General features: G+C 38.7%; 1 protein-coding gene across 2 annotated transcripts in view; it reads left to right on the top strand.

Annotated features, from left to right (window-relative positions):
- LOC5573743 overlaps positions 1-23,660 on the top strand; it is a 79,729-nt gene extending 56,069 nt beyond the window's left edge. For both annotated transcript variants that reach the window (XM_021852199.1, XM_001654721.2), the window contains exons 4-7: positions 21,227-21,654; positions 21,720-21,875; positions 22,666-22,969; positions 23,039-23,660. In XM_021852199.1, the coding sequence (XP_021707891.1) occupies positions 21,227-21,654; positions 21,720-21,875; positions 22,666-22,969; positions 23,039-23,205 (1,055 nt within the window). In that variant the 3' untranslated portion in view covers positions 23,206-23,660. The remainder of the gene's footprint in view (positions 1-21,226; positions 21,655-21,719; positions 21,876-22,665; positions 22,970-23,038) is intronic.
- The last annotated feature ends 1,950 nt before the right edge of the window (positions 23,661-25,610 follow it).

Genomic DNA, 25,610 nt, shown 5'->3' with positions numbered 1-25,610 from the left:
CACCTTTCAATCTGATTGAATATAAAGCATGGAAAAACGCATCGTTTTACTTTTTCCAATGAAAATGAATATTTAGTGCATAGAAAACTGTGACAAATGACACTTAAGCGTACTTCAACTGAATAAACTATTATTCAGCTAATAATGTTTCTTGGGTAGCGATTTTCCCCAAGCCTGCCTTGATTGTTGTTGGCAAGCTGGAGTTATCTTGCAGTTCAAACAAACGTTGTTCTATATTTCGTGTGTAGTAGGGGGACACGGGGCAGTATGGACACCCTAAGGAATTTGCCTATTTTGACTGTGAGGACATGAATACTATACTGTTTTTTATGTGCAGTATGCTTTTTAGAGTCCTCAAGCATTTGTTAAACGTGGTTGCATAATTGGGAAAAAAATATTTTGTTTTTAAAAATAGGTTTTAAAATAGCTTATATTTGGTAGTCGCCATCAAGCTAGCGGGGCAAAGTGGACACCCGCATGGGGCAGTATGGACACCCTAATGTTTATAGGAAAATTGTCCCGCGATCGTTCTCAAAACCTCGAAAAATGAAGTTCATATTCAGGAAACCATTGTGACAGGTCACTGTGCCACTGGAAACATGATTAAAACCAATTTACGACATTTTTCATAGAGATGCTTTCAATATTGCCTCCAAGTTAATTTTAATCAAGAATTGGCGATTTTCAACTGATTTGTGGTTCCGCTTCATAATCATTGCATTGAATGCTAAATATTTTTGGATAATTTTGTATTTGAAGTTATATTTTTTTCTCTTTGAAGTGTCAGCTCTACTTTGTCACCCGGTGTCCATATTGCCCCAACAGTATAAGAAATGTTTATATAAGTTTTTCAATGTCTTAAAGTACCAGAAAAAAAATCTACGCTATTTTTGAATATAGCATAAATAATTGAAGATTCAATCAAGAGCTACATTATCGGTCAACTTGCAGTCATTTGCCTCTGAAACCTTATTTGGTGAGGTGTGAATGTTATAATTTTCGAACCAAATAAAAACATGCTCAATTTTTCTATTTAAAATCAATGTTTTAAACATTTTTTCTGAAATTTTAGTGGATAATTTACTCCTCCGAAAGGCAACTGAAATATTGTTTGCATTTAAAGTGTAAAAGTATACGCTTATGCAAAGATACAGGGGGTGTTCATTCTGCCCCGTTTGTCCATACTGCCCCCGGTACCCCTATCTGTGCCTCCCTCCCAGCGTAGTACACTCACTTCCCGCGCCATTGCAAGTACCAGCCCATACATCGATGTGCAAAATTTATCATATAATTCTATATATGTAGTGCACAACCCATTAAATTTTCAGCTTCATCGATTCACTAAAACTAGAGATTTGCTTCTGCAAAATTATGATGAAAATTGTTACAGTGAGACAAAAGATAGGGAAAATAACACGGTCTCTCGTGTTACCTTAATTCAATTAAATTAATTAGAGCAGAACCAAGGCGGGTCCAATTCTCTAAGGTGTCCTATTATGCTCACTTTGTGGAGAAAACCAGACAGGGTAGGTGAGGAAGGGCTGGCTGTTTTGTTTACAAACATCTGAGACAGGTAGTCGAGAGATTGACTCCTGATTGGTTGGAGAAACAGTGTTGTCAAGAATTATTCTAATCTGGTCGCCCCTGCTTTTCTTTTTTGACAATTTCGTCCTCACTGAAGGCAGTACCGTTAGTTTCAGTTTCAGCATCATCCAGGCAAGGCAGTAATGTTTGTAAACAAAACGGCCAGCTAGTTAAAGATGGCCTCCTAGCCGCTACAGAGTAAAATGCACACACCTTGAGCAGTACTGATTTTATGCAGTATAGAACATAGTAGCTTGTATTACTTTGATCTATTCCCCTCACCAACAGCTGCATCATTGCCTGCTGAGCAGTTGGTTCCACATGCAAACCCACTTTATAATTATGAATTCTAATTTATACAGAGGTCCTACCAAAATGTGTAGCTGAGAAGATTTCTCTTAAGAAGAGTTTGTTCTTTTTTCCATAAAATATTATGACGAAGAGTTAGAGGACTGAAGACAAAAAGTTGACCTTTTTCATAGTAATTTCCATAAAAACTTTCAATGACGTGTGCACAGTCAAATTTTGTTCCTAATCACAACAAACCTTGAAAGGATGATATATACGCATACTAAACGAAATAACGTAAATTCTGTTAATCAGTTAAGCAAAACGAATACAAAAGTATTGAGTACTAGCAGATCCATCCCACTCGGGCTCAGATTGAGTACCACTTCTAGTACTGAATTTGGTCCCTCGGTAGTGCAAAAGGTACCCAAGTTTGACAGATCGCAGTACACTTTGAACGGCATTCTAGATTACCTTATGAGCCATAAAATTTTGGGCAACTGCAAGGGACATGGGTGTCTTTAATTTGTCTTTGGTACTAGTATGACACTTCATGTGGGGCTCAGATAGCCGTAGCGGTTAACGCGCAGCTATTCAGCAAGTAATTTTCCCTAATTTAATACATATACAGTCAACTCTCTATAACTCAATATTGAAGGGACTATCGAGTTTTATAAATTTTTCAATGCTTCATAAGGGAAAATTTATGGAACTCGTTAATTAATTTGCCTGAGTGTGGTTCTCTAGCTTGACATTGAGATACTGAATATCGAGTAAGGGAGAGTTGACTGTACGTTGCAATTGGATTTGATAGACAAATGGATGTGAAATTTGCGAAAAAGTTACAGGTCTTCTCAGTGAGAATCGAGCTCACGACTCCCTGTTCACTAGATAGGGCGCGTTATCCCTACACCACGAGAGGACTCATGGACACAGAAGTTACCTGAATTCGATATCAACTCAATAATCACGTGGTCCTCTTACGGAAAGCGCACCTCTTTTGGAAGAATAAGATGCCCATCCAAACACAACGCTATCTCTAGGCTAATAATTGCATACACAATTTTATATCTCATTTTTCTGACATTTGATATGATTTTTTCACCATGAATGAATGCAACAAGTCGGGGCCCAGTTAGCCGTAGCGGTAAACGCGCAGCTAATCAGCAAGACCAAGCTGAGGGTCGTGGGTTCGAATCCCACCGGTCGAGGATCTTTTCGGGTTGGAAATTTTCTCGACTTCCCAGGGCATAAAGTATCTTCGTACCTGACACACGATATACGCATGCAAAAATAGTCATTGGCACAGTAAGCTCTCAGAATAACTGAGGAAGTGCTCTTAAGAACACTAAGCTGAGAAGCAGGCTCTGTTCCAGTGGGGACGTAATGCCAGAAAGAAGAAGAATGGAGCAAGTCATATTATTTACAAACTTGCAAACCAGCTGAAAAATATTGCCATTATAATGGTCTTGAAATTTGCTTAATGTGTTCATTATGCCCCTAACCCCCCTAAAATCATTATAAAGTGGGTTTGCATGTAGCATGCTTAACCAACTATTCGGCAGGCGACGGTGGAGCCCCTGGCGAGAAGCATAGCTCAATGTAATCCAGGCTACTATGTTCTACTGCAAAAAAAAGTTGTGTTACTGTGAAAGTAGTTCAATGATCATCTTAGCATCATTAAATGATTAAATGAAATCTAAATTTCAGACTTTGGAATCAATAATAACAAATTATCCAGACATTCAATCAAAATGTAGTCCCCGGCAAAGTTATTGATGGGAAGATTTTAGCTGAGAAGAATTTGTACACTTTCCCATAATATATTTTTACGAGCAGTTAGATGACTGAACATAAAAGGTTGGCTTTTCCTATAGTAATTTTCATATCAACTTCAAATGGCGTGTGCTGTGCACAGCCCAATTTATTCCAAAGCATTTCAAACTTTGGGAGAATGATTTTTATGACAATTTACACTTCAAAATTTGCATCAGTACATACCTACATGCATGCATTACTCGATTGTTGGAAACACGAAAACGACAATAGTTAAATTTGAAGAAAAGGCGTAGCATGTAACCTTTCTTTCTCCACCACTTTTACTACTCGCGTGTGATCTAAAAGCACTTTAAGTAAACATTTCCCACGAGTGAATGCACTATATACACGTGCCACCCACCAGCATGTTAAAAGGGGTTCACTATTCGCACAAATCACCTGACTTTTCGAATCAAATGGATCGACTCCTATGGCGTGATACAAGAGAGTGGATAAGCCAAAATGATCACCCAAGTGCAACGGCCGTATGCTCCCACCCATCTAATGGTTATGGTTTGCTTTGAAAGCCGCCGTTGAAAGGCTAGCGGTCGGATTCCATGTGGTCTGAGTCAGTAATGGGTGGTTTGATGCGCAAGGCCCCAACCTCATACAAACAACATACTTATTGGAATTCGTCCGCCAGACATAAACACCACAAGGCGAAGAAACAGGGGCACAGGTTTTGCGGGTCAACATCGAGCGGGCGTCATTCGCAGCATTGATTGAATTTTGATTATATGATTATTCATAACACGTTGAACTTCCAAAGCCATGATAATGATTCCGATAGTTCACTGCATGAAAATGTTTGTTTTCATAATCTGAATGTTATCAAATCAAGTTATCAAAAACATATTGGTAACATGTTTTGATAAAATTTTCTTAAGTTGACATTAATTTGATATCAGAATTTGAACTTACAATCAATCCCAAGTTTACCCCTTGTATTACTGTGATATTATAAAGAACTAATTGATTAATTATTCTAATGCATAAAAAAACTTGTAGTTGTACTGTACTTGCTTATCTGGAATAATCGTTGAAAGATTCTGTGAGGGTTTAGGAATCCATGCGAATATTTCTGAAGGAATTTTTGCTGCACTTGTGAACGACTTTAAATTTTAATTACTGCGGTGCCTCTAGTTATCATAGATAGAAGCTTTTTACAGCCTTTTGATCCGTTGTTCATACAAAGTTATCGAAGATGAAGGTAGTTGGAAGAAATAATCGCAAAGATTTTTAAATTTTCAATTTCCGTGGACATGGCCACAGAATTGTGGGGGCCCTTTCCAAAAAAAAAATATGCTGTGGAATGGACTTGAATCACATCATGGGTAAAAATTTGAGTAGTAAGATGTCAATGATCAGATATATAGTTTCAAAAGTTTTTATAATCTTTGATTGAACTACGAATTTTGTTGAGATTATGGTACCGTACACCCTCGTTAATTTGAACGGTACCTCATTCAAACCATCGGGGTTCATTTTTAATTTGAACATCTAGTCACCCTAGAAACGTGTTTCTGGTTAGCTCTTTCACTGTTTTGTTTTGATTCAGCGTTCCGTTCCACAGCGTTCCAATCCACTTTACTCTGTTCCATGAGCTAAATGATGTTTGAACCATTTTAATTTGAACGATGTGCAAATTAGCGGGGTACAAATTAAAAAGTGTTCAGATTTAATGTAGTCAAACCACCCGTAAAACCTGAAACGAAATACGAATTGATTATTTTTAAAGTATTATACAGATAAAGTCATCCTACATGCGTTGACAACATTGAAGCATAACAATAACAATCTCAATTAACAATGTGAAGGAGTCTACACAACCAATTTAAGTTTTTACCGAGTTTTGCTTTGAATTTTTTGTAGAGTTGTGTTTGATGCTTCGACCTTGACGCTTGCTCCTGCGGAGGCGGGCGATGAGGGCAAGATCAAACATGTCGCGCGTTGTTCACAGTTATAAGTGTTTGATCTATTGATCGCGTCGCTTGCTCTTGCGTGGGCGAGTGATGAACACTTGTTCGGTGTACAATGCGTTGATCGCATTATTTCGCGAATCTGGTTAGACGTGATTATATCATGGATCGCATCATCAAACATTGGTGACTCCCAGATCTCTAACTTCTTGTTCTTCTTTTCTGGCGTTACGTCCCCACTGGGACAGAGCCTGCTTCTCAGCTTGGTGTTCTTATGAGCACTTCCATAGTTATCAACTGAGAGCTTACTATGCCAATGACCATTTTTGCATGCGTATATCGTGTGGCAGGTACGAAGATACTCCATGCCCTGGGAATCGAGAAAATTTCCAACCCGAAAAGTTCCTCGACCGGTGGGATTCGAACCCACGACCCTCAGCTTGGTCTTGCTGAATAGCTGCGCGTTTACCGCTACGGCTATTTGGGCCCCTCAAGGGCTCCATCCCATTACCCCGAACGCCATTACCCCGAACGCCACTACCCCGAATGGGTCACTACCCCGAAAGCCATTACCCCGAATGGGTCATTACCCCGAACGCCACTACCCTGAATGGGTCACTACCCCGAACGCCATTACCCCGAATGGATAACATTTTGAGACATATTCTACTTAGAGAGTGGGGAGATAATTGTACGATTCCTTTTGAGTATTTCACGAGTTTGGCTCAAAAATGTATTTTTCAAATATTAGAAGATAAAAAAGCAGCTAGTTGTTCAGCAAATAATTTTTACACACTAAGTTTTGTCCTCTAATTTTGGGAAGACTCACACAGCCACATTGCAATGCTCTGAAGAACAGCCTATTTCGAAAAGAAGGGTGAATTTATTATGAAAAGGATAGCTATATGTACAAAATTAGGATGTAGTAAAGTCTCTTATTGGACGTCGGTAGCCACTTCTTTTACCCCCCTCACAGAATAGCTTAAGTGATCCTTGTAGGATTTACCACAAAAATTCTTGTTTTTTTTCTTCTTCGTCTTTTATAATAGAAAATGACTGGTGTTAAAACGATGGGATTTTTTACTGGAAGTGTCTATACCTAAAATATCAAATAAAGTTTTGCATGATCTCCGAAGTTTCATGGTACTAGGGTATTGTATATAACTTGGACATGTATATAATTTGGACAGGCTAGTTGTTCCATGCTCATTTTCAATGAGATGGTGAGGAATATATATATGTTTCGTACCATCATGTATTGCATGAATAATACACTATGCTACGTATAAATGATGACCATTTTCATAACAATTACAAATTGGCTTCAAAAATATCAAAATTGTAAATTATATCAACAGAACATCTGTGAAACCTACGAATGTAAGAGGATGTGCATTTGAAGAACATACATCAAATGCAATAATAACGCTCAGAATTGGCATTCATAAAATGTTTAAAAGTGGGAATATGATAAAATATGTCTAAAATTTAAGCTAAGTTCATCTAAAATCTTAACATGAGTATATAAGGCATAATTCAGGTGATGTCCAAAATAGATTATGGCTTTTATTCAGTTGATATAATTTGGCCATCTGATGAAACGCACTGGAATGTCGCATGCATGCATACTTGCAGGCGTTTTTTCGTGTATCTGATGGAATTTGCTTGCATTAAATAAAATGATTATGACTAATATACACATCCAATAAGCGAAAAAATGCACATGTCACATGTGCACTTAAAATTTTATGATACGGTTGTCTTTTTAAGAAACCATTGCATGGATGTTGAGATAATGCCCCTGTCCAAATTATATGCACATGAGGGTGTCCAAAATATATATTTGGTGTCCGAAATGTATAACAGACAGGCCGCCAAAAAAGCTTTTTTGGAAGCTAATACAGTTAAACCTCCATGAGTCGATGTTCCATTACTCGATATCGACTCATGGAACCATACTAAAAATAAAATTTCATGGTTACTATGATGGTCCCCTCAAACAGCTTTCCATAACATTGCTGTTCCATGACTCGATATTTCCATGAGTCGATGGTCCCTTCAATATCGACTCAAGGAGGGTTGACTGTACTACAGTTTGTAAGCTTTTTCTCCCCAGAAACTCAAAGTACAATGAGACATCAAGCATATGAGAAATATTACGCAATAAAATATTAACATCTAATGTAGTTAATCGATCGCCGTTTCCAGATTTATCCTTAACCTGTCCAAAATACATAATTCACCCTACACTCTTAAAAATAATGAAATTTACATGTGATGTAATCCAATCTGAACTTAAACATTTTGTGACGCAAACGCTTTCAGGACGAAATTATAGGCGTCTTTTGACTCGAAGTTCAAAATAACGGTATGAAATATGATTTCAAATAAAACTAGATTGAGAATAACGTCCAACAACATATCTTTACAGAATCACATAATGTTTGTGTCATATTTTCAATCACACGTGCAGCATTCCATAAAATATAAAAGTTGGACTGATATTTCCTTTTAAACACACTTAAATTTACATGATGTTTGATTTTGGTGCCGCTGTCATGCAAATCATTGAGTTTGTTTTCAAAGATGGCCGGTACTGTTCGCCGCGATTTTTCTCTCCCGTATTTGGGCGAGAAATCAATAGAAATCAGGGAAAGTATTTGTGAAATAACTAGTCGTTCGTGTCTATAAAGTGTGTTTGTGGTAGCCGCTTGTGAATTATTTAGCGTGAAACTCCATGGATAAAAAATAACAACTATAATCCGCTCTCGTCGGCTGATTGGCACCTGAAATGCAGAAGCTTGTTTATGTGGAATTATGAAATATTATGTGTTCCATGATTGAATTTAAGATTGCTACTGCCATGTTTTGTGAAGTGATGAATTCAGTGAAACGGAAAGTAAGCAGGTCACAGCTGACCATTATTTGTGAATTTGTCCCCCGTGAGGAATGAAGAAGTCCACGGAAATGTGCGGCAACTTGCACCAAAGAACGGTGGTTCCTTCAAGTTGTTGCCTTACCGTCAGAATCAGCAAGCAGCAGTTTTGGTAAGTGGTAAGAGTTTTGGTTTTAAAACTAGAATATCCTAGTATGCACATAGCGTCCCATCAATGCAATCTTAGACACATGACAACAAGATTAGAACATAATTACACGTCGTGATGTAAAAGTCGGTCATAACGACTTTTACGTCCTGGCGTATTTTTTTTTTTTGGTTTTTTGTTGTCATGTAATTTTAAAATCGGATGTAAAGATATGTCTAATGGTTCGCTTCTTTTATGTGCATCTAAAAGCACGTACATTTACCCGATTTTTTGTAAGAGTGTATGGTGGACATATTGATGTAGAAATAATATTTTTTTCCCACCTTTAGAAATTCTAAATAAACTTTTATGAAGGGTCGATTATTTTGTAGTACTGTAGAAGTTTGAAAAAATTTGTGACAGTCATGTCTATAGTCATTAGCCTGGGACACGGTTGTTGAGAAACAATTAATCATAGTATGCATAGTAGAGTGGTTCAAAAACTCGTTTTTGCTCCACGCCGCTCATTCAATTCTAGATCAAATTCTGAGTGTCCTCCCAAAGTTTGAGCTCATTTGGATGAAAACGATGTAAAAACGATCTTCGGCAAAGTTGTAGCTGATTAATGTATTTCACAGTATCAACGTAGTTCTAATCTCCAAGAGCACATGGGCAAATTCTATGACCAATTGAATGAATTGGTTGCTTTTCCCATAGTAATTCCCATATAAACTTTAAAGGGCTTGTGCAGTCTCAGTTTTCATCCAAATGAGCTCAAATTTTGGGGGGACACTCAGAATTTAATATAGAATCGAATTAGCGGTGTGGAGCAAAAACGATTTTTTGAACCACTTCAATGCATAGCCCTAGCCTTAATAAATGAATGTAACCCTGACAATGTAATGAAACTTTCACTTAGTTTTCAACCACCAACCACTGTGCATGTCTTATTGCTAGCTCTGCTAATAGGTTATGGGCCCAGAGTAATTGAAGTTCCTTGTTCGTTACGCAAGCAGTCCGAAATACCGCTGAAATGGGTGATGACGAGAAGTTCCTGCGAATCAAGCCTTTCGATGGTACGAATTTCAATAACTGGCGATTCAGACTTCTGGCGTTTCTGGAGCAGTTAGAAGTTGTACATTGTATCGAGAAGGAAGCTATCGAGGAAGACTTCTGGGAAGTTCAGGAGGTAGATTCGGCTGCTGTGAAGTTAGAAAAGGAGCAGAAAATTGCAAAGCGAAGGAAGGAAGATAACAAATGTCGATCGGTGCTGATTGGAGCAGTTGCAGACAGTCACCTCGAGTATATAAAGGATAAGAGGACCCCGAAACAAATTTGGGACGGGCTGCATGAAGTGTTCCAGAGAAAAAGTATTACAAATCGATCTCATACTCAGGAGGAAGCTGCTAGAGATGAAGCACGATGACCGGTCAAGTCTTGAAGCTCATTTCTTGCGGTTAGATCAACTGGTTCGCGAATTGAAGTCTACCAGAGCAAAAATGGATGAAGAAGATGTAGTCTGTCATCTGATGCTGACGATGCCGGTATCCTATGATTCTGTGAACACAGCGTTGGAAGCAGTATCTGAGAAGCTTACCTTGGAGTTCCTCAAGAGCAAGTATCTAGATATTGAATCGAAGCGTAGAGGGCGGAAAGTTTCACCGAGTCGGGAGCTGGATGAAGTTGCGTTCGCTGAAAAAAAAAGGAAAATCCAAGCTAAAATGTTTCGGCTGCGGCAAGATTGGCCATAAACGTGCGGATTGTCGGGAAACTGGAGCTCGCCAAGATTTTGAAAGATTCAAAGATAAAAAACAATCAAGAACGGGAGCTGTTGCGAAGACGGTTTCGTTCGTTGCTGGTTCTGGAGAAAGGAAGAAATGTTGGTATCTTGACAGTGGCGCCTCTAACCATATGTGCCACCAGAAAGATATGTTCGAGAAACTGGAGGAACTAGATAAGCCAGTCGTCATTGCTACTGCAAAGAAAGGAGTGAATCTGATTGCCAAGCAGAATGGGAGGATTAATATGTTTTCGAACGTCGGAGGAAGGAAAATTCATATTCTTGATGAAGATGTTTTGTTCGTTCCGGATCTGGCGCTGAATTTAATGTCTCTTTGAAGGTTGGAAAACTCCGGTAAGAAAGTCGTGTTTCAAAATGGAAAGGTAGCGGTTGAAAATCAAGATAAGGACGTAGTGGCTACTGGCAAGCAGTCTGGTGTGCTGTATGTAGCGGGATTTGGGGCAAGTGTGCCACCTTAAGCAAATTGTTCTCTAACTTTGTCTAAAGCTTGAAAAACCCGCCAATTCAGCCTCACGATGTTAGTTTCACATCTTTTCATAAGCACTGTGTCATTTGAAAAGAAAATAATTTCAAAAAGTATTAGTTTTGGAGGTCCTCAAATATCATCCAAAATACCCTGATTTTCAACACTATGGGGCAAGTGTACCACCCTTATGGGGCAAGACGGCCATCGAATGAACATTCATGTAATTCTGCTTGTAATGAAATTTTCATTATTTGGTTTAAGATAATTTGGTTTCCTGATAATATTGCTAACAAAGCAGAGCCTAATTGACAATTTTAAAAATATTTTTAGGTTTACCGTCATGAGGGGATGCTTTGTAACAAGGTTCATCACATGTGGAACTCTCTACTAGTCAATTCGAGTAACTAAAATCGTTTTTTTTTTGTCTCCATTCAATGCGATATATGAATTACTCTTTCATTATGGAGGATCTGTATAATATTACACTAGATCAGCACTAAATAAAGGTAAAATATTGATGAAAATAACTAAAACAGTTCTTAAAACGCCTTAAACCATGTTATTATCGAATATTTGGAGAAAAAAATCATTGTGGGAGCAAAAATGTTCGCTATTCCTTCTCTACACCTCAAAAACCACTACTGGTGCCTCATTTTGGTTCATTATCATGATTTTGTTGATGATGTTTACATTTTTATGAATTTCACCCCAACCATTTTTGTTTACCTGTACACCTATAGTATAGATTTCAACCAACATGGATTTTGTATGTAAAACTAAATATCTTTTTCGTTCAAATGCCACAATTACTTACACATTTGTATAGCTTCACAATGTACAGTACGTTTGAAAAATTCGTTATTAATTTACCTCTCACCATGCTATTTAGAAACAACGAAATCTTATAAAAAATCACTGAAATTTTATGGTTTTCACAAAAGTCGATGTAAATACGTGAAAAATAGAGCAACTTGCGTCATATTTTGATCATTGTATTATGGACTATAAGGGAACATATTGTTAAGCTCAAATAAAAAATAAAGTTTGTAGTTTTTACAAAAATCAGGGGTGGCACACTTGCCCCTATGGCACACTTGCCCCAAATTCTGCTAATGGATTTTGAATTACCATCAAGTTCAACGGCAGGTAATGCTATGGTTACGGGCAGAATAAGCAAACAACTGGAAATTTGGCATTAACGTTTCGGTCATCTTGGACACGATAATCTGTGGAAGCTGGTCCGAAATCAAATGGTAGATGGAATGGAGCTGATTGATGCTGATGGAAGTGATAGCGAAATTATCTGTGAACCTTGTCTGGCCGCCAAGCAACACGGGAGCCTTTTGAAAATCGGGATGGAAAACGTACGATGCGTCCATTGGAGTTGGTGCATAGTGATCTTTGTGGCCCGATTTCGCCTGTATCGGTGGATGGAATGGAGTACTTCATCACTTTCATAGATGACTATACGCATATGACCGTGGTGTTCCTACTGAAATCAAAAGATGAAGCGATTGACTATCTGATGGCGTATGAAGCGATGGCGAGTGCCCATTTTGGAGTGAAGATATCTCGTTTAAGATGCGACAATGGAGGTGAATTCGGAAGTAAAAAATTGAAGGCATTCTGCAGACAGAAGGGTATCCAGCTTGAAATGACCGTTCCTTATGCGCCGGAACAAAACGGTGTCAGCGAGAGAATGAACAGGACTATCATTGAGAAGGTAACAGCAATGCTTTCAGAAAGTGGAGTAACGAAGCGATTGTGGGGTGAGGCTGTATATACCGCCACATATCTGACGAACCGGAGTTCAACAGCTGCAATTGAAGAAAGCAAAACTCCGTTCGAGCTGTGAAATCACAAAAAGCCAAACGTAAGTAAGTTGAGAATATTTGGAAGCGAATGTTTTGTCCATGTACCGAAACAGAAGCGTAGGAAGCTGGATGATAAAATGAAAAAGGCAGTTTTTGTCGGATACGCGCCAAACGGATACCGAGTATGGAATGGAAGAAAAGTATTCGTCGCACGTGATGTTGTCTTCAACGAGAAGCAATCTGAAATAAAGAAAGTCAGTGATGAACCGAGATCGGCAAGGCATCAAGACAATAGCAAGCTAATAGTAGTATGTGACCATGTTCAACAACCCGAAACAAGTAACAGAGACCTGTCGGATTTGCAAGAACCTGAACAACGATGAGGAATTGGATGAAACATTGATCGGTGAAGCGGCCGGAGGAGATGAATTTGGAATTGATGAAGCTGGTGGAGTTAACCGTGGCAATGAGTTACGCCGGAGCGACCGAAACCGGTGTCCGCCAGAGTGGCACGACGAGTACAAAATTTCTGCATTTGCATTGAGTGCTGAAGAATTTGTAGATAATATTCCGAGTGACATAGCAGTGCTGCAGAAGCGAGATGATTGGATGTTATGGGAAGAAGCGATCAATGAAGAGTTAGCGTCTTTGAATAAAAACCAAACTTGGACTCTAACGAATTTACCAGCTGGACGAAAAGTTATCAGTAACAAGTGGGTATTTACAATCAAGCGAGATGGAAATGGAGATGTGCTACGCTACAAGGCTCGACTAGTCGCCAGGGGATTTACACAAGAGAAAGGATTTGACTACTCGGAAACCTACTCACCTGTGGCCAAGATGACAACTTTAAGAATTCTGCTGGCTATTTGTAATGAACGAGATTTATATATCTGTCAAATGGATGTAAAATGCGCTTTTCTAAACGGACACTTGACGGAGGAAGTTTATATGCAACAACCTGCTGGCTTCAAGAAAGGAGATCAAGTCTGCAGACTGAATAAAGCAATCTATGGTTTGAAGCAAGCGTTGAGGAGCTGGAACATGCGGTTCCACTCGTTTATTACCAAGTTAGGATTCAGCAGAAGCGAGCAAGAACAATGTTTGTATTACTGGACGGATCAAGCAATCACAGTGTATCTAGTGATATATGTGGACGATATTTTGATAGCAAGCACATCGAAAGCAAAAATCGCAAATTTGAAGAAAAAATTGTCCATGGAGTTTGAAATGAAGGATCTAAAGGAGGTAAAAACTTTTCTTGATCTCAACATACAACGGGACCGGAAGAATGGTATAATGAAGATAGATCAGAAGCAGTACGTCAAGAAAATTCGGGAGCGTTTTGGAATGAAGGACTGTCGACCTGCGTCTGTTCCAATAGATTCACATTTGAAGTTGCTGAAATGTGAAGATGAAACACAATTCACTACGAAACCATATAAGGAGCTCATACCTAGGATGCCTAATGTATTCAATGATTACGTCAAGACCGGACATTTGTGCAGCGGTGATGTATTTGCGGGGCACAGCGGATTACAAATTGGAATTTCGTCGGTCCACTACTCCAGGAACATTATGTACTTTTGCTGATGCGGATTGGGGAAATGATCCAAATGATCGTCGATCTGTATCCGGATATGTCCTGAAGCTGTATGGAGCAACAATTTCGTGGGCAACAAGGAAGCAAGCATCCATAGCTTTGTCTACAACAGAAGCTGAGTTGATGGCCCTATGTCAAGCAAGTTGTGAAGCAATATGGGTCGTTAATTTGTTGAAAGTCTTGAATGTAGAAGTGAAGTTTCCCGTTACCGTCTATGAAGATAATCAATCCTGCATTGCCATCTGCGTAGAACCACGGAAACACAGAAGAATCAAGCATATTGACATCCAGTATTTTTTCGTAAGAGAATTGATCCAGAAAAATCAAATACAACTGCAGTACAAACCATCTGAGGAGCAGATTGCCGATGCGATGACAAAAGGCCTTCCTGCCTCTAGATTCCGAAAGTTGCGTGAGTTATTAGGATTAATTAATTGAGGCGGGATGTTTTTTTTTTTTTTTTAATTTCTTTATTAGTATCATTCCAAACATTACATTCATTTCTTATATCTAGGTGTTCTGTGTTATTAGACAACACTATCATCCTAATTTGGTAAAACAAATTTAAGATTTAATTAACATTTTGTTAACAACATATAACATTTCATTTGCCGTAGCAGTTCAGATTTTTTACAGGTGAATTGATTTCACCTGCTTATAAGAGAAAAAAAACGCTTTAAATATACTTAACCTAACTTAACCTAAACATATAACGCATTAATCGTGGCAATAGAAGATTGTAACGATTTTTGCCTGAAATTATTTATTATTTTATTTGACATTTGTTCCAATGTTTCAACATTGGATATTCTATGTAACTCATTGGTACTATACCAGGGAGGAAGCCTCAGAATCATTTTCAAAATTTTATTTTGAATTCTCTGCAGAGCTTTCTTTCTGGTATTACAACAGCTAGTCCATATTGGTACAGCATACAACATGGCTGGCCTGAAAATTTGTTTGAATATCAAAAGCTTGTTCTTAAGACAAAGTTTTGATTTTCTATTAATAAGGGGATAAAGACATTTTACATATTTATTACATTTGGCTTGAATGCCCTCAATGTGATTTTTGAAAGTTAAATTCTTATCTAGCATGAGCCCTAGATACTTAACTTCATCTGACCAATTTATTGGAATCCCTCTCATCGTGACAACATGTCTACTTGAAGGTTTCAAATAAAGAGCTTTTGGTTTATGTGGGAATATTATTAGTTGAGTTTTGGAAGCATTAGGAGAAATCTTCCATTTTTGCAAGTATGAAGAAAAAATATCCAAACTTTTTTGCAATCGACTACAGATGACACGCAGGCTTCGTCCTTTGGCGGAAAGGCCTGTGTCATCCGCAAACAAAGATTTTTGACATCCCTGAGGTAACTCAGGTAAGTCAGATGTGAAAATATTGTATAATATTGGTCCCAAAATGCTGCCTTGGGGAACACCAGCTCTTACAGGAAGTCTTTCAGATCTGGAGTTCTGATAATTAACCTGAAGTGTACGATTTGTCAGATAACTTTGAATTATTCTAACAATGTATGTTGGAAAATTAAAGTTTTTTAATTTTACAATCAAACCTTCATGCCAAACACTGTCGAATGCTTTTTCTATGTCTAGAAGAGCAAGACCAGTAGAATAGCCTTCAGATTTGTTGGAACGGATCAAATTTGTTACACGTAAAAGTTGATGAGTGGTCGAATGTCCATGGCGGAATCCGAACTGTTCGTTGGCAAAAATTGAATTTTCGTTGATGTGGGCCATCATTCTGTTCAAAATAACCTTTTCAAAAAGTTTACTGATGGAGGAAAGCAAACTGATTGGACGATAGCTAGAAGCTTCTGCAGGATTTTTGTCTGGTTTTAAAATTGGAACAACCTTAGCATTTTTCCATTTGTCAGGAAAATATGCTAATTGAAAACATTTGTTAAATATATCAACTAGAAATGATAAGCTACTTTCTGGAAGTTTCTTGATGAGGATGTAGAAAATTCCATCATCGCCAGGAGCTTTCATATTTTTGAATTTTTTAATAATAGTTCTCACTTCATCCAAATCAGTCTCCCAGGCATTTTCGAAAACGTTCTCTTGATTGAGAATATTTTCGAACCCCTGAGTAACTTCATTTTCAATTGGACTAGTAAGTCCTAAATTAAAATTGTGCGCACTTTCAAACTGCATAGCAAGTTTTTGAGCTTTTTCGCAATTAGTTAGTAATAATTTGTTTTCCTCTTTCAATGCCGGTATAGGCTTCTGAGGTTTTTTCAAGATTTTAGATAATTTCCAAAAAGGCTTAGAGCCAGGGTCCAATTGAGAAATTTTATTTTCAAAATTTTTGTTTCTTAATTGAGCAAAACGTTTCTTGATTTCTTTCTGCAAATCCTGCCATATAATTTTCATAGCAGGATCGCGAGTGCGTTGAAATTGCCTTCTCCTCACGTTTTTAAGACGGATCAAGAGTTTAAGATCATCGTCTATAATCACGGATTCAAATTTTACTTGACATTTTGGAATTGCAATGCTTCTGGCTTCAACAATGGAATTTGTTAAAGTTTCAAGAGCATTGTCAATATCAAGTTTAGTTTCTAAAGAAATGTTAACATCAAGATTGGAGTCAACATACGTTTCATATATATTCCAGTCGGCTCGTAAATAATTGAAAGTGGAGCTTAATGGATTAAGAATCGCTTCTTGGGATATTTGAAATGTAACAGGGACATGATCAGAATCAAAATCAGCATGAGTAACTAATTGGCTACAAAGATGGCTAGAGTCGGTTAAAACCAAATCAATCGTAGATGGATTTCTAGAAGAGGAAAAACATGTAGGGCTCTCAGGGTATTGAATTGAGAAATATCCTGAAGAGCACTCATCAAATAAAATTCTGCCGTTGGAATTACTTTGAGAATTATTCCATGACCGATGTTTGGCATTAAAGTCACCAATGACAAAAAATTTTGACTTATTGCGAGTCAATTTACGCAAGTCAGTTTGGAGCAAATTAACTTGCTGTCCAGAGCATTGAAAAGGCAAATAGGCAGCTATAAAAGTATATTTACCAAACTGTGTTTCAACAGAAACACCTAAAGTTTCAAAAACTTTAGTTTCAAATGATGAAAACAGTTGATGTTTTATACGCCTATGAATGATGATTGCAACTCCCCCACATGCCCCATCAAGTCGATCATTACGATAAACAAAAAAGTTAGGATCTCTTTTGAGTTTAGATCCAGGTTTTAAATACGTTTCGGTAATAACTGCTATATGCACGTTATTAACCGTAAGAAAATTAAACAGCTCGTCCTCTTTACCATTCAGAGAACGAGCATTCCAATTTAAAATATTTAAATTATTATTTGGATCCATTAGAAAAACGTAATCCAATAACAATTTGATTTGTAAATTTTACACCTACTTGGACTGCTTCAGTCATAGTGGTGGCTTTGAACATTGCATCAATCATTAGATTCAATTGTTCAGTTAGAAAATTAAAATCAGAGGCTGACATGTCATGTGATTTCCCATTAGAATTTCCGGTAGACGAAGAAGCGGAATTACCTGTGGCGGTAGGGTTTTTTTCCATTTGATTTGAAACAAGTAGAATGGGTACCCATGGATCGAACAGGGGAGGAGTTCAAATTTCCTGCTACGATATCGGCAAAGGATTTACCGTGGGTAGATACATTCGAAATTGAAAGATTCGAACGGCTACCCGACGGATTAAAATTAGTTTGTGAATGAGCATGATTATGATCTTCCTGATGGGTATGATTCATGATCAAGCGATCGTTAACTGAAAAATGAGCATTGTTCGATACTCTACCAGGCAAATTCCGGAAACGACCGTTATCGTAACGGATATTATCTTTCATCTGCCTGGCACGAGCCTCAATGACCCTTTTGCGTGAAGGACAATTCCAAAAATTGGACTTATGGTTAGCCCCGCAATTACAGCATATGAATTTGGTGGTATCTTCCTTCACTGGACAGACGTCCTTAGCGTGAGAAGAACCTCCGCAAATCATGCATTTAGCATCCATGCGACAATTTTTTGTACCATGACCCCACTTTTGGCACCGACGGCACTGAGTGGGGTTCTGGTAATTTCCTCCAGGTTTCTGTAAATGTTCCCATGTCACACGGACATCGAACATAAGTTTAGCTTTTTCTAAAGCTTTGATATTATTTAGTTCTTTTTTGTTAAAGTGAACTAAATAATATTCTTGAGAAAGCCCTTTCCGAACAATGCCAGATTGGGTTCTCTTTTTCATAATGATTACTTGGACTGGGGAAAATCCAAGTAAATCTTTTATTTCATTTTTGATCTCTTCAGGAGACTTATAGTCACTTGAGAGACCTTTCAAGACAACTTTGAACAAACGTTCAGTTTTGTCGTCATAAGTAAAAAATTTGTGCTTCTTCTCTTCAAGATGTCTGAGAAGAAGTTCACGATCTTTAAGAGTTTCTGGCAAAACGCGACAGTCTCCTTTCTTTGCGATTTGGAAGGAAACCTTGATTCCCCTAATGGAGTTCAAGATCTCCTGCCTAAATCCCGCAAATTCGGAACAACTGACCACGATAGGCGGCACTCTTTGCTTCCTCACTTGAATCAAAGAGCCTGGGCTAGAGGCTGCTTCGATTTGGTGTTCGGAAAATTTGTCTAGAGCATCGAACTGATTGCTCATTTCGATACAATTATTCATTTCACCTTTGGAAGAAACTTCGCATTCCGGGGAAGCGTCCTTTCTTCCATTCTTGCCACGTGTAGTGACAGTTTTAAAACCCACTTTTTTGGAAGGAAGTAGTGAATTCAGAGATTCACCCTTCCTTTTGTTAGTTGTTGATACCATGTTTAGTTTATAAACGAAAGAAGACGTGACCTTCGAGAGGTTTTTTCCCGAGACGGTGTCCAAGAAGGATTACCACCGCTAGCTTTCGCCAACGGGTCCAACGAAAAATCGAAGGCACGGGTCCAAACAAGGATCGTAAAAGAATCAATAGTAGAAAAATAGTACTGAAAAGTACTGTTTTAGTAGCACTGAAAAGTACCGTTTTTAATTTTAGCACTGAAAAGTACTGTTTATGTAGCACTGAAAAGTACTGATTTATTGCTTTAGGTAGTTTTTAAGAAAACTTCCAAGAGCAGAGAGAATTCGTGTACGCACAGCACGAAGGTACGATGCGCACTGATTGAGGCGGGATGTTGAGAAACAATCATACAGTCGCCTCTCCACATCTCGATATCGAAGGGACCATCGAGATAGGGAGAGATCGAGACAAAGAACACATTTTTGATGAATACTAGATTGAAAAACACTCCGTTGCCAAGAAAGTAATACACAAACAGACGTCATTGTGCGCTCCCAATTTGTTTTGAACCCCAAAACTTTGGTCTAGTAACCTTCGATATTGGTTACCGTAAAACGGGGTAACTTTGATAATGCGGGTAACTTTGATAGTGCGAGACCCACAACATATTAAACGAAATAACGAAGTTTCTGTTTATCAGTTAAGCAAAACAAATGCAAAAGTAAAGAGTATTAGTATGACACTTCATGTCAAAGCTATTTTCATTGGAATCAAGTGCATTTGAGGCTTTATATACGAATATTAAAAATTGACACAATTTTAGCATTTTCGAAACGCCTTCAAACAATCTGTTCTACGATCACTATTTGATGTAGTTTTGAATAGTAAGCCACTTCTTTTTGACAGCCTATTTATCATAGAACTTGAATACGGTCTCAAATCTCTTAGCGAATAGCATTTTCACAAACTGGGACCATTTTTGTAATCTAAGTCAGAAATTTTCATATAACGTTAAACGCCTAGAGGTATGCAATGCCCTACAAATGTTCGTTATTCATTCATTTTGCTCGATTCATACTCCATTATCAAAGTTACCCCAAAACAGAAAACCAACTTTCGATTATATGAAAAATTATATATCCATTCATAATAAATCTTTTGGAAATCTATCGACTGCAATCGATAGCTAGGATGCCAGTACTTGTTTTAAAAATATAAATTATTATTCTTTGAAACAGCATGCATAAATATTCAAGTTTTCTTCGAAAAAACTATCAAAGTTACCCCGTTTTACGGTATATCGACATACGGAGAGAAAATTGAGAACGAAGAATCAACAGATGAACATCGAGATAAGGAGGATATCGAGATATGGAGAGTGAAAATGTATGCAGACTGAAGGGACTTATGAAATCATCGACATAGGGAGAGATATCGAGATGTGGAGAGTCGACTGTAGTATGCATAGCCCTAGCCTTGATAAATGAATGTAACCCTGACAATGTAATAAAACTTTCACTTAGTTATCAACCACCAACCACTGTGCATGTCTTATTGCTAGCTCTGCTAATAACGGTTATATGAAAAAAATAGATTCTCGCTCCAGTCCACTTTTTGGATTGCATTTAGGTCCCATAACAACTGTGCAAAATTTCAGCTCAATCGGTGAAACTATATTTACGCGCCAGCCGTTCAAAGTTTGTATGGGATCTACTATGGGAAAACTTACTTTTGCAAAGAAAAATCGCCAGGGGTCGCCCATTGACCTCTATAAAAATTCTGAACACAGACCTCGATATTATGCATCCGGTAGAAATCAAGACCAACATTTATTTGAAATTTTTATTTTCTCGGGCCCCGAGCGACGCTGCTAATATGTGAATAGTGCGCTGTGTTCATAGAAATCGTTAGAATGTAGCGCCACACTAAAAAACTGATTTCAAAATGTCGCGAGTTGAGGCGCGTCGCGAGTCTCACTGGCGCGATCCGGTTTGGTGGCGGTGCGACAATACGTATTCCTACGATGTAGAATATTGCCGAAGACCGCGAAACAATTTTTGCAATTTCTCATCGTAATAACAACACATATTTCCATCTTTTTCTTACAGAAGTCGTTTACAACACTATCGACCGAATCGGTTACAAACGCCAACCACAGTATGTGCCAGTTCACAAGAACATCTTCGAACTGCAGCCGGAGCTGAAGCCGGACATTAACAAAATCGAAAAGAGTATCCGTCTGATACGGAAACGACGCCGCCGGCGGGGAATTTCGATTGTCGATCCACCGAACGCGAAAGTCAAGGAGGACAGCACCGACAGCCCCACCAGTGCCGAGGAGTTGTTGTTCGATCAGAGCATCGAGGGTCGAGCCGAAGACGCGGACGAGGAAGATAACAGTAGTAACGAAAACGAGTCGGATGATTGGGAGACGATCACCGAGCGTCGCGATGACATCACCATACAGAACGGAGAGGATTCCAACGAATATCCACATTTCCATGTCACCTACTGGATGTTTTATCCATACAGTCAGGTAACGTTGGTTTCAAGGTTGCTTCCCTGCATGGGCTACGTATTATGGTTAATTCCTTTTTTTAGGGTAAAGTGATCTGCACGGTCAACCTAGGACCACTGGGGCCATGGCCGATTCCCCTCATATTCGGAATGTGCTTGGGGACGAAGAAGGAATTTGGCAGCCACGTGGGCGATTGGGAGCATATGAGTTTGTTCTTTAGAGGCCGAAAAGAACCTGACGTAAGTAGAACGTTTTGATTTTACGTGTGAGACAACGAGGATCGTTTTTTTCGGTGAACCGGGTTTGAAGTAAGTTCGAAATTACATTCGGTAAGGATAAAAAATCGTAGGTATAATATTATCGATTTTGGAATAAGTGATCCGAAAATATACTTACAATATGGATTCAGTATATGGAATGGAATAAGTTCTCCGAAAATGTACTTTACAACCAATTCGACTTTCCATGCCTCACGTTTCCGGCGAGCGTACATTTCAGCCACCTTTTCAAGTGTTCAGCCTACAATATCTATATCACCTGCAAAGCAAACAAATTGACTGGTTCTGTTGACAATTGTTTACGTTTGTTGGTCCAAAGTCCTGTATCGGAGTTATTTAATAACCCTAGTCAGCCATTAGACTCAAAACTTGAAAGATCGTGTTTGTTTGAGTATGAACCTCATTCATAAACCTTCGAAAGATCATTGGTTAAGTTTGTAGATTTAGCGCTGTTCTTAAAGAAGTTTTCGAAGGTCTATAATCAATCACTTAGATCAATATTATACAGGTTATATTTTATTGAGTTTTTCGGGGTATAAATCGTATTAATTAAAGTTGGACAGATCACTGGTTGCGCTTGTAAAAATAAAGACTTACATTCTATAAGTGCTTCATAGATTGATAAATAGATATAATAATCAATTTTATGTTCATTCCAAAACTGATATTCCTTGTGTGGAGATACTGAACTTTACGTTTTCATTGTAGCAGTTCAATTTCCGGCTCCACAACATATTTTACAAACTTTCAGGAAATGTATGTATCTGCACACGACGCCGGGGCCTTCTACACCTATGAACGGTTGACGGGGACCTTCGAATATCGCAGTCAGGAAACGCGCAAGGGTATACTGCAGAGGCCAACCTTCCCGAAGACGGTCATCACCTCCGGGAATCACCCGGTCCTGTTCGCCGCGGAAGGATCTCATGGGCTGTGGACCGCCCCTGGAAAGCACAAATATGTCCGCGTACCCCGTTTGTATGACGTGAACGGTTTCGGAACACCGTGGACCACGTGGAAGAGCGTAGAAATCATTCACGAGAACGATTCAAGGGGTAAGCTTTCTGACCGTGGGGATTCATGACTTTAAATTTGTCCTTGCCTTTTGTGTGCACTATTTTCAGGGCGAACCGCACTCAATCCCAAGTGGCTCAAGTTCAACGGACGATGGGGTAATCCGAAAAACCGATGCCACCCACTGAAGCGGATAGGACTGCACATCTGCGAACTGACGGACGGTCCCACGGGGATACCGCGAAAGAAACCCCACTTCAAGTGCAAAAAGCGATAAATCTTAGGGCGTACATCAATCTTTCTCCGCCGTGCTATGGAGAACTTAGACAAATCTATTTATTTAATATTTTTAATAATTTATTCTAAAACAAAACGTCTCCCCATCGCCTGCCATTCGAACGCATTATCGTCATCCATTCGATTACATTCTATTGCAGAGAGATCATTATTTATTTATTACTTTTAACGCTACTAACATCATCACATGCATCACCCTTCTTACCGTACTAACATTCCAACCGTCTCAGTTACTATTCTTTAATGTCTTCATTCAAACGTTTTTTCTTCGATTTTATCAACTGAAAACTTTGCGATAGTCGGCAAAACCTACAAAACTTCAATGTGATTCGAGAAAGAAATATGTTCCAACTAGTATTCGATATATCGACGCTGTAATTGTACATAAATTGTTATTTTTATTGTTATCGAACCATAACAAGTAATAAACTATGAAACGAGAAAAAACATCTTGGGTTTTCATGTATATCCGAAAAGTCCGCTTTTCTTTTGAACTAGCTCCGAACACGTTCATCACCGGGAATATGCTATCCCTATGCACGGGGTAAGTTGAGCACATTAAGGATAAACTCGATTTAAGCCTACTAAAACGTTCTTATTTTGGTAAAATGATTAACCATCATTATATTTGACATTAGGGGAGGTGTACCAGTATTCGCCACACAAGGGAACAATTTTCTTATAAATAAATAAATCATAAGACATTTAATTTTATTTTGTCAATTCTTTAAATAAACTTTCACTCCATTTTAAGCAAGAAAAAATATGAAGAAAGTCAGAAACTTTGTTTTTGTATTGGAAATGGGGTGGCAAATACTGGACCTCTTGCACCAGTATTCGCCAAGTAATTAATTACGATTCGGGGCCTTTCTTAGCCGAGTGGTTAGAGTCCGCGGCTACAAAGCAAAGCCATGCTGAAGGTGTCTGGGTTCGATTCCCGGTCGGTCCCTGGGCATGGGGTGTCATCGTACCTGCCACACGATATACGAATGGAAAAATGGCAACTTCGGTATTGATAGCTCTCAATTAATAACTGTGGAAGTGCTCATAAGAACACTGAGCTGAGAAGCAGGCTCTGTCCCAGTAGGAACGTAATGTCAAGAAGAAGAAGTTAATTTCGATTCCTGAATTCGCCACCTACGTTGATTTCTTATAGAGGGTGGCGAATTCAAGAGCGCCATGGCAAAATTAGGTGCAAAGTAGCAATAAATTTAGGGATTTTTCTATTATTCTGAAAGACTTTTGCTCATTTGTGTCGTTAAACGATATACCTGTAACGGGAGTTGGAAGGATGGAAAAAGGAAGGAGCGAATCAGCCTTCGCTTAAGCGCCAGGCAAGTGCAGAGACTTACCGCGAAGGAGCGTGTCTATCTCAAAATCCCGTACCCGACTGAGACCTTAGGGCGAGTCCTTGTCTTAGACCTCCAATCCAAAACCGAAACTTCTGAACGCACGAGCTAACTACAACAACCAAAAGCTCATATAAAAAAAAACAGGATGGACCGGTTTCCTTTTAAGGTTTTCCAAATCCAGAGCTATCCTACGTCGAACCCGGAGTAAAACTGGATTAAAAATTCCTTTTGTACGACCACTATTTCATGGAATCAGCTCAATAATACTGAAACGGTTTTGTAACATATTCCTGAGCTTTTTTATTCGTGCAGATATTGTGCAATGCCTAGTCTGCCTCACGCCTTATTCCATTGATTCGTGCTTAATATCTAGTGTTATTTTTCGTTTTATTTACAATTGTTCAATTTTCTTGCTACTTGCCCTTTTTTACTCCTGCATACGCTACTGCTCATTCGCTGCAATCTCTAGGCCAGCGGCACGTGGTTGCCCCGGTTGCCCCTTATGATAGGCAAGAGGTGCTTCTCAGTGCCAAACGTAACCGTCGTGACCCTTTTACGATCGTGGTTGGATTCCGTTCGCCGTGGGGAGTCGGACTAGTGGCTATCCCGTTAAAACTGTCATGGGCGAGGTGCCGTTCACAGAATTTGATGACGCAATGACGATTGCATTACGTCACAAGTAGCGATTTTCACACTGGGCGTCACGGGCGGCGATACACTACGGCCTTAGACTGGTCCTGGAAGTTAGACCTTCGTTTACAAAAGCAATTAGGACTGGACAAGTGAGCACTAACTTAGGAGTTACCTGTTATTCACACCACGTGATTTAAATAAACTTTGTGCACGGTGCTCGCTCGACGTACTAAGCCTAATTAATACATTGGATTAGATTTAAGAGCTTTGTAATAATTTCTACGGGACTTACAAATCACTCCATGCTCAATATTTCACTTGGGTTTAAAATCTAATAATCACTGGCAAATCAAAATGTTTTACAATTGTACCTATTGCTTAATCACGTTTTCAGTAAGAA

The sequence above is a fragment of the Aedes aegypti genome, chromosome 3 (genome assembly GCF_002204515.2).
Source record: "Aedes aegypti strain LVP_AGWG chromosome 3, AaegL5.0 Primary Assembly, whole genome shotgun sequence".
In the NCBI taxonomy this organism is placed as follows: Eukaryota; Metazoa; Arthropoda; class Insecta; order Diptera; family Culicidae; genus Aedes; species Aedes aegypti.
This window is presented reverse-complemented; position numbering and strand designations above follow the sequence as displayed.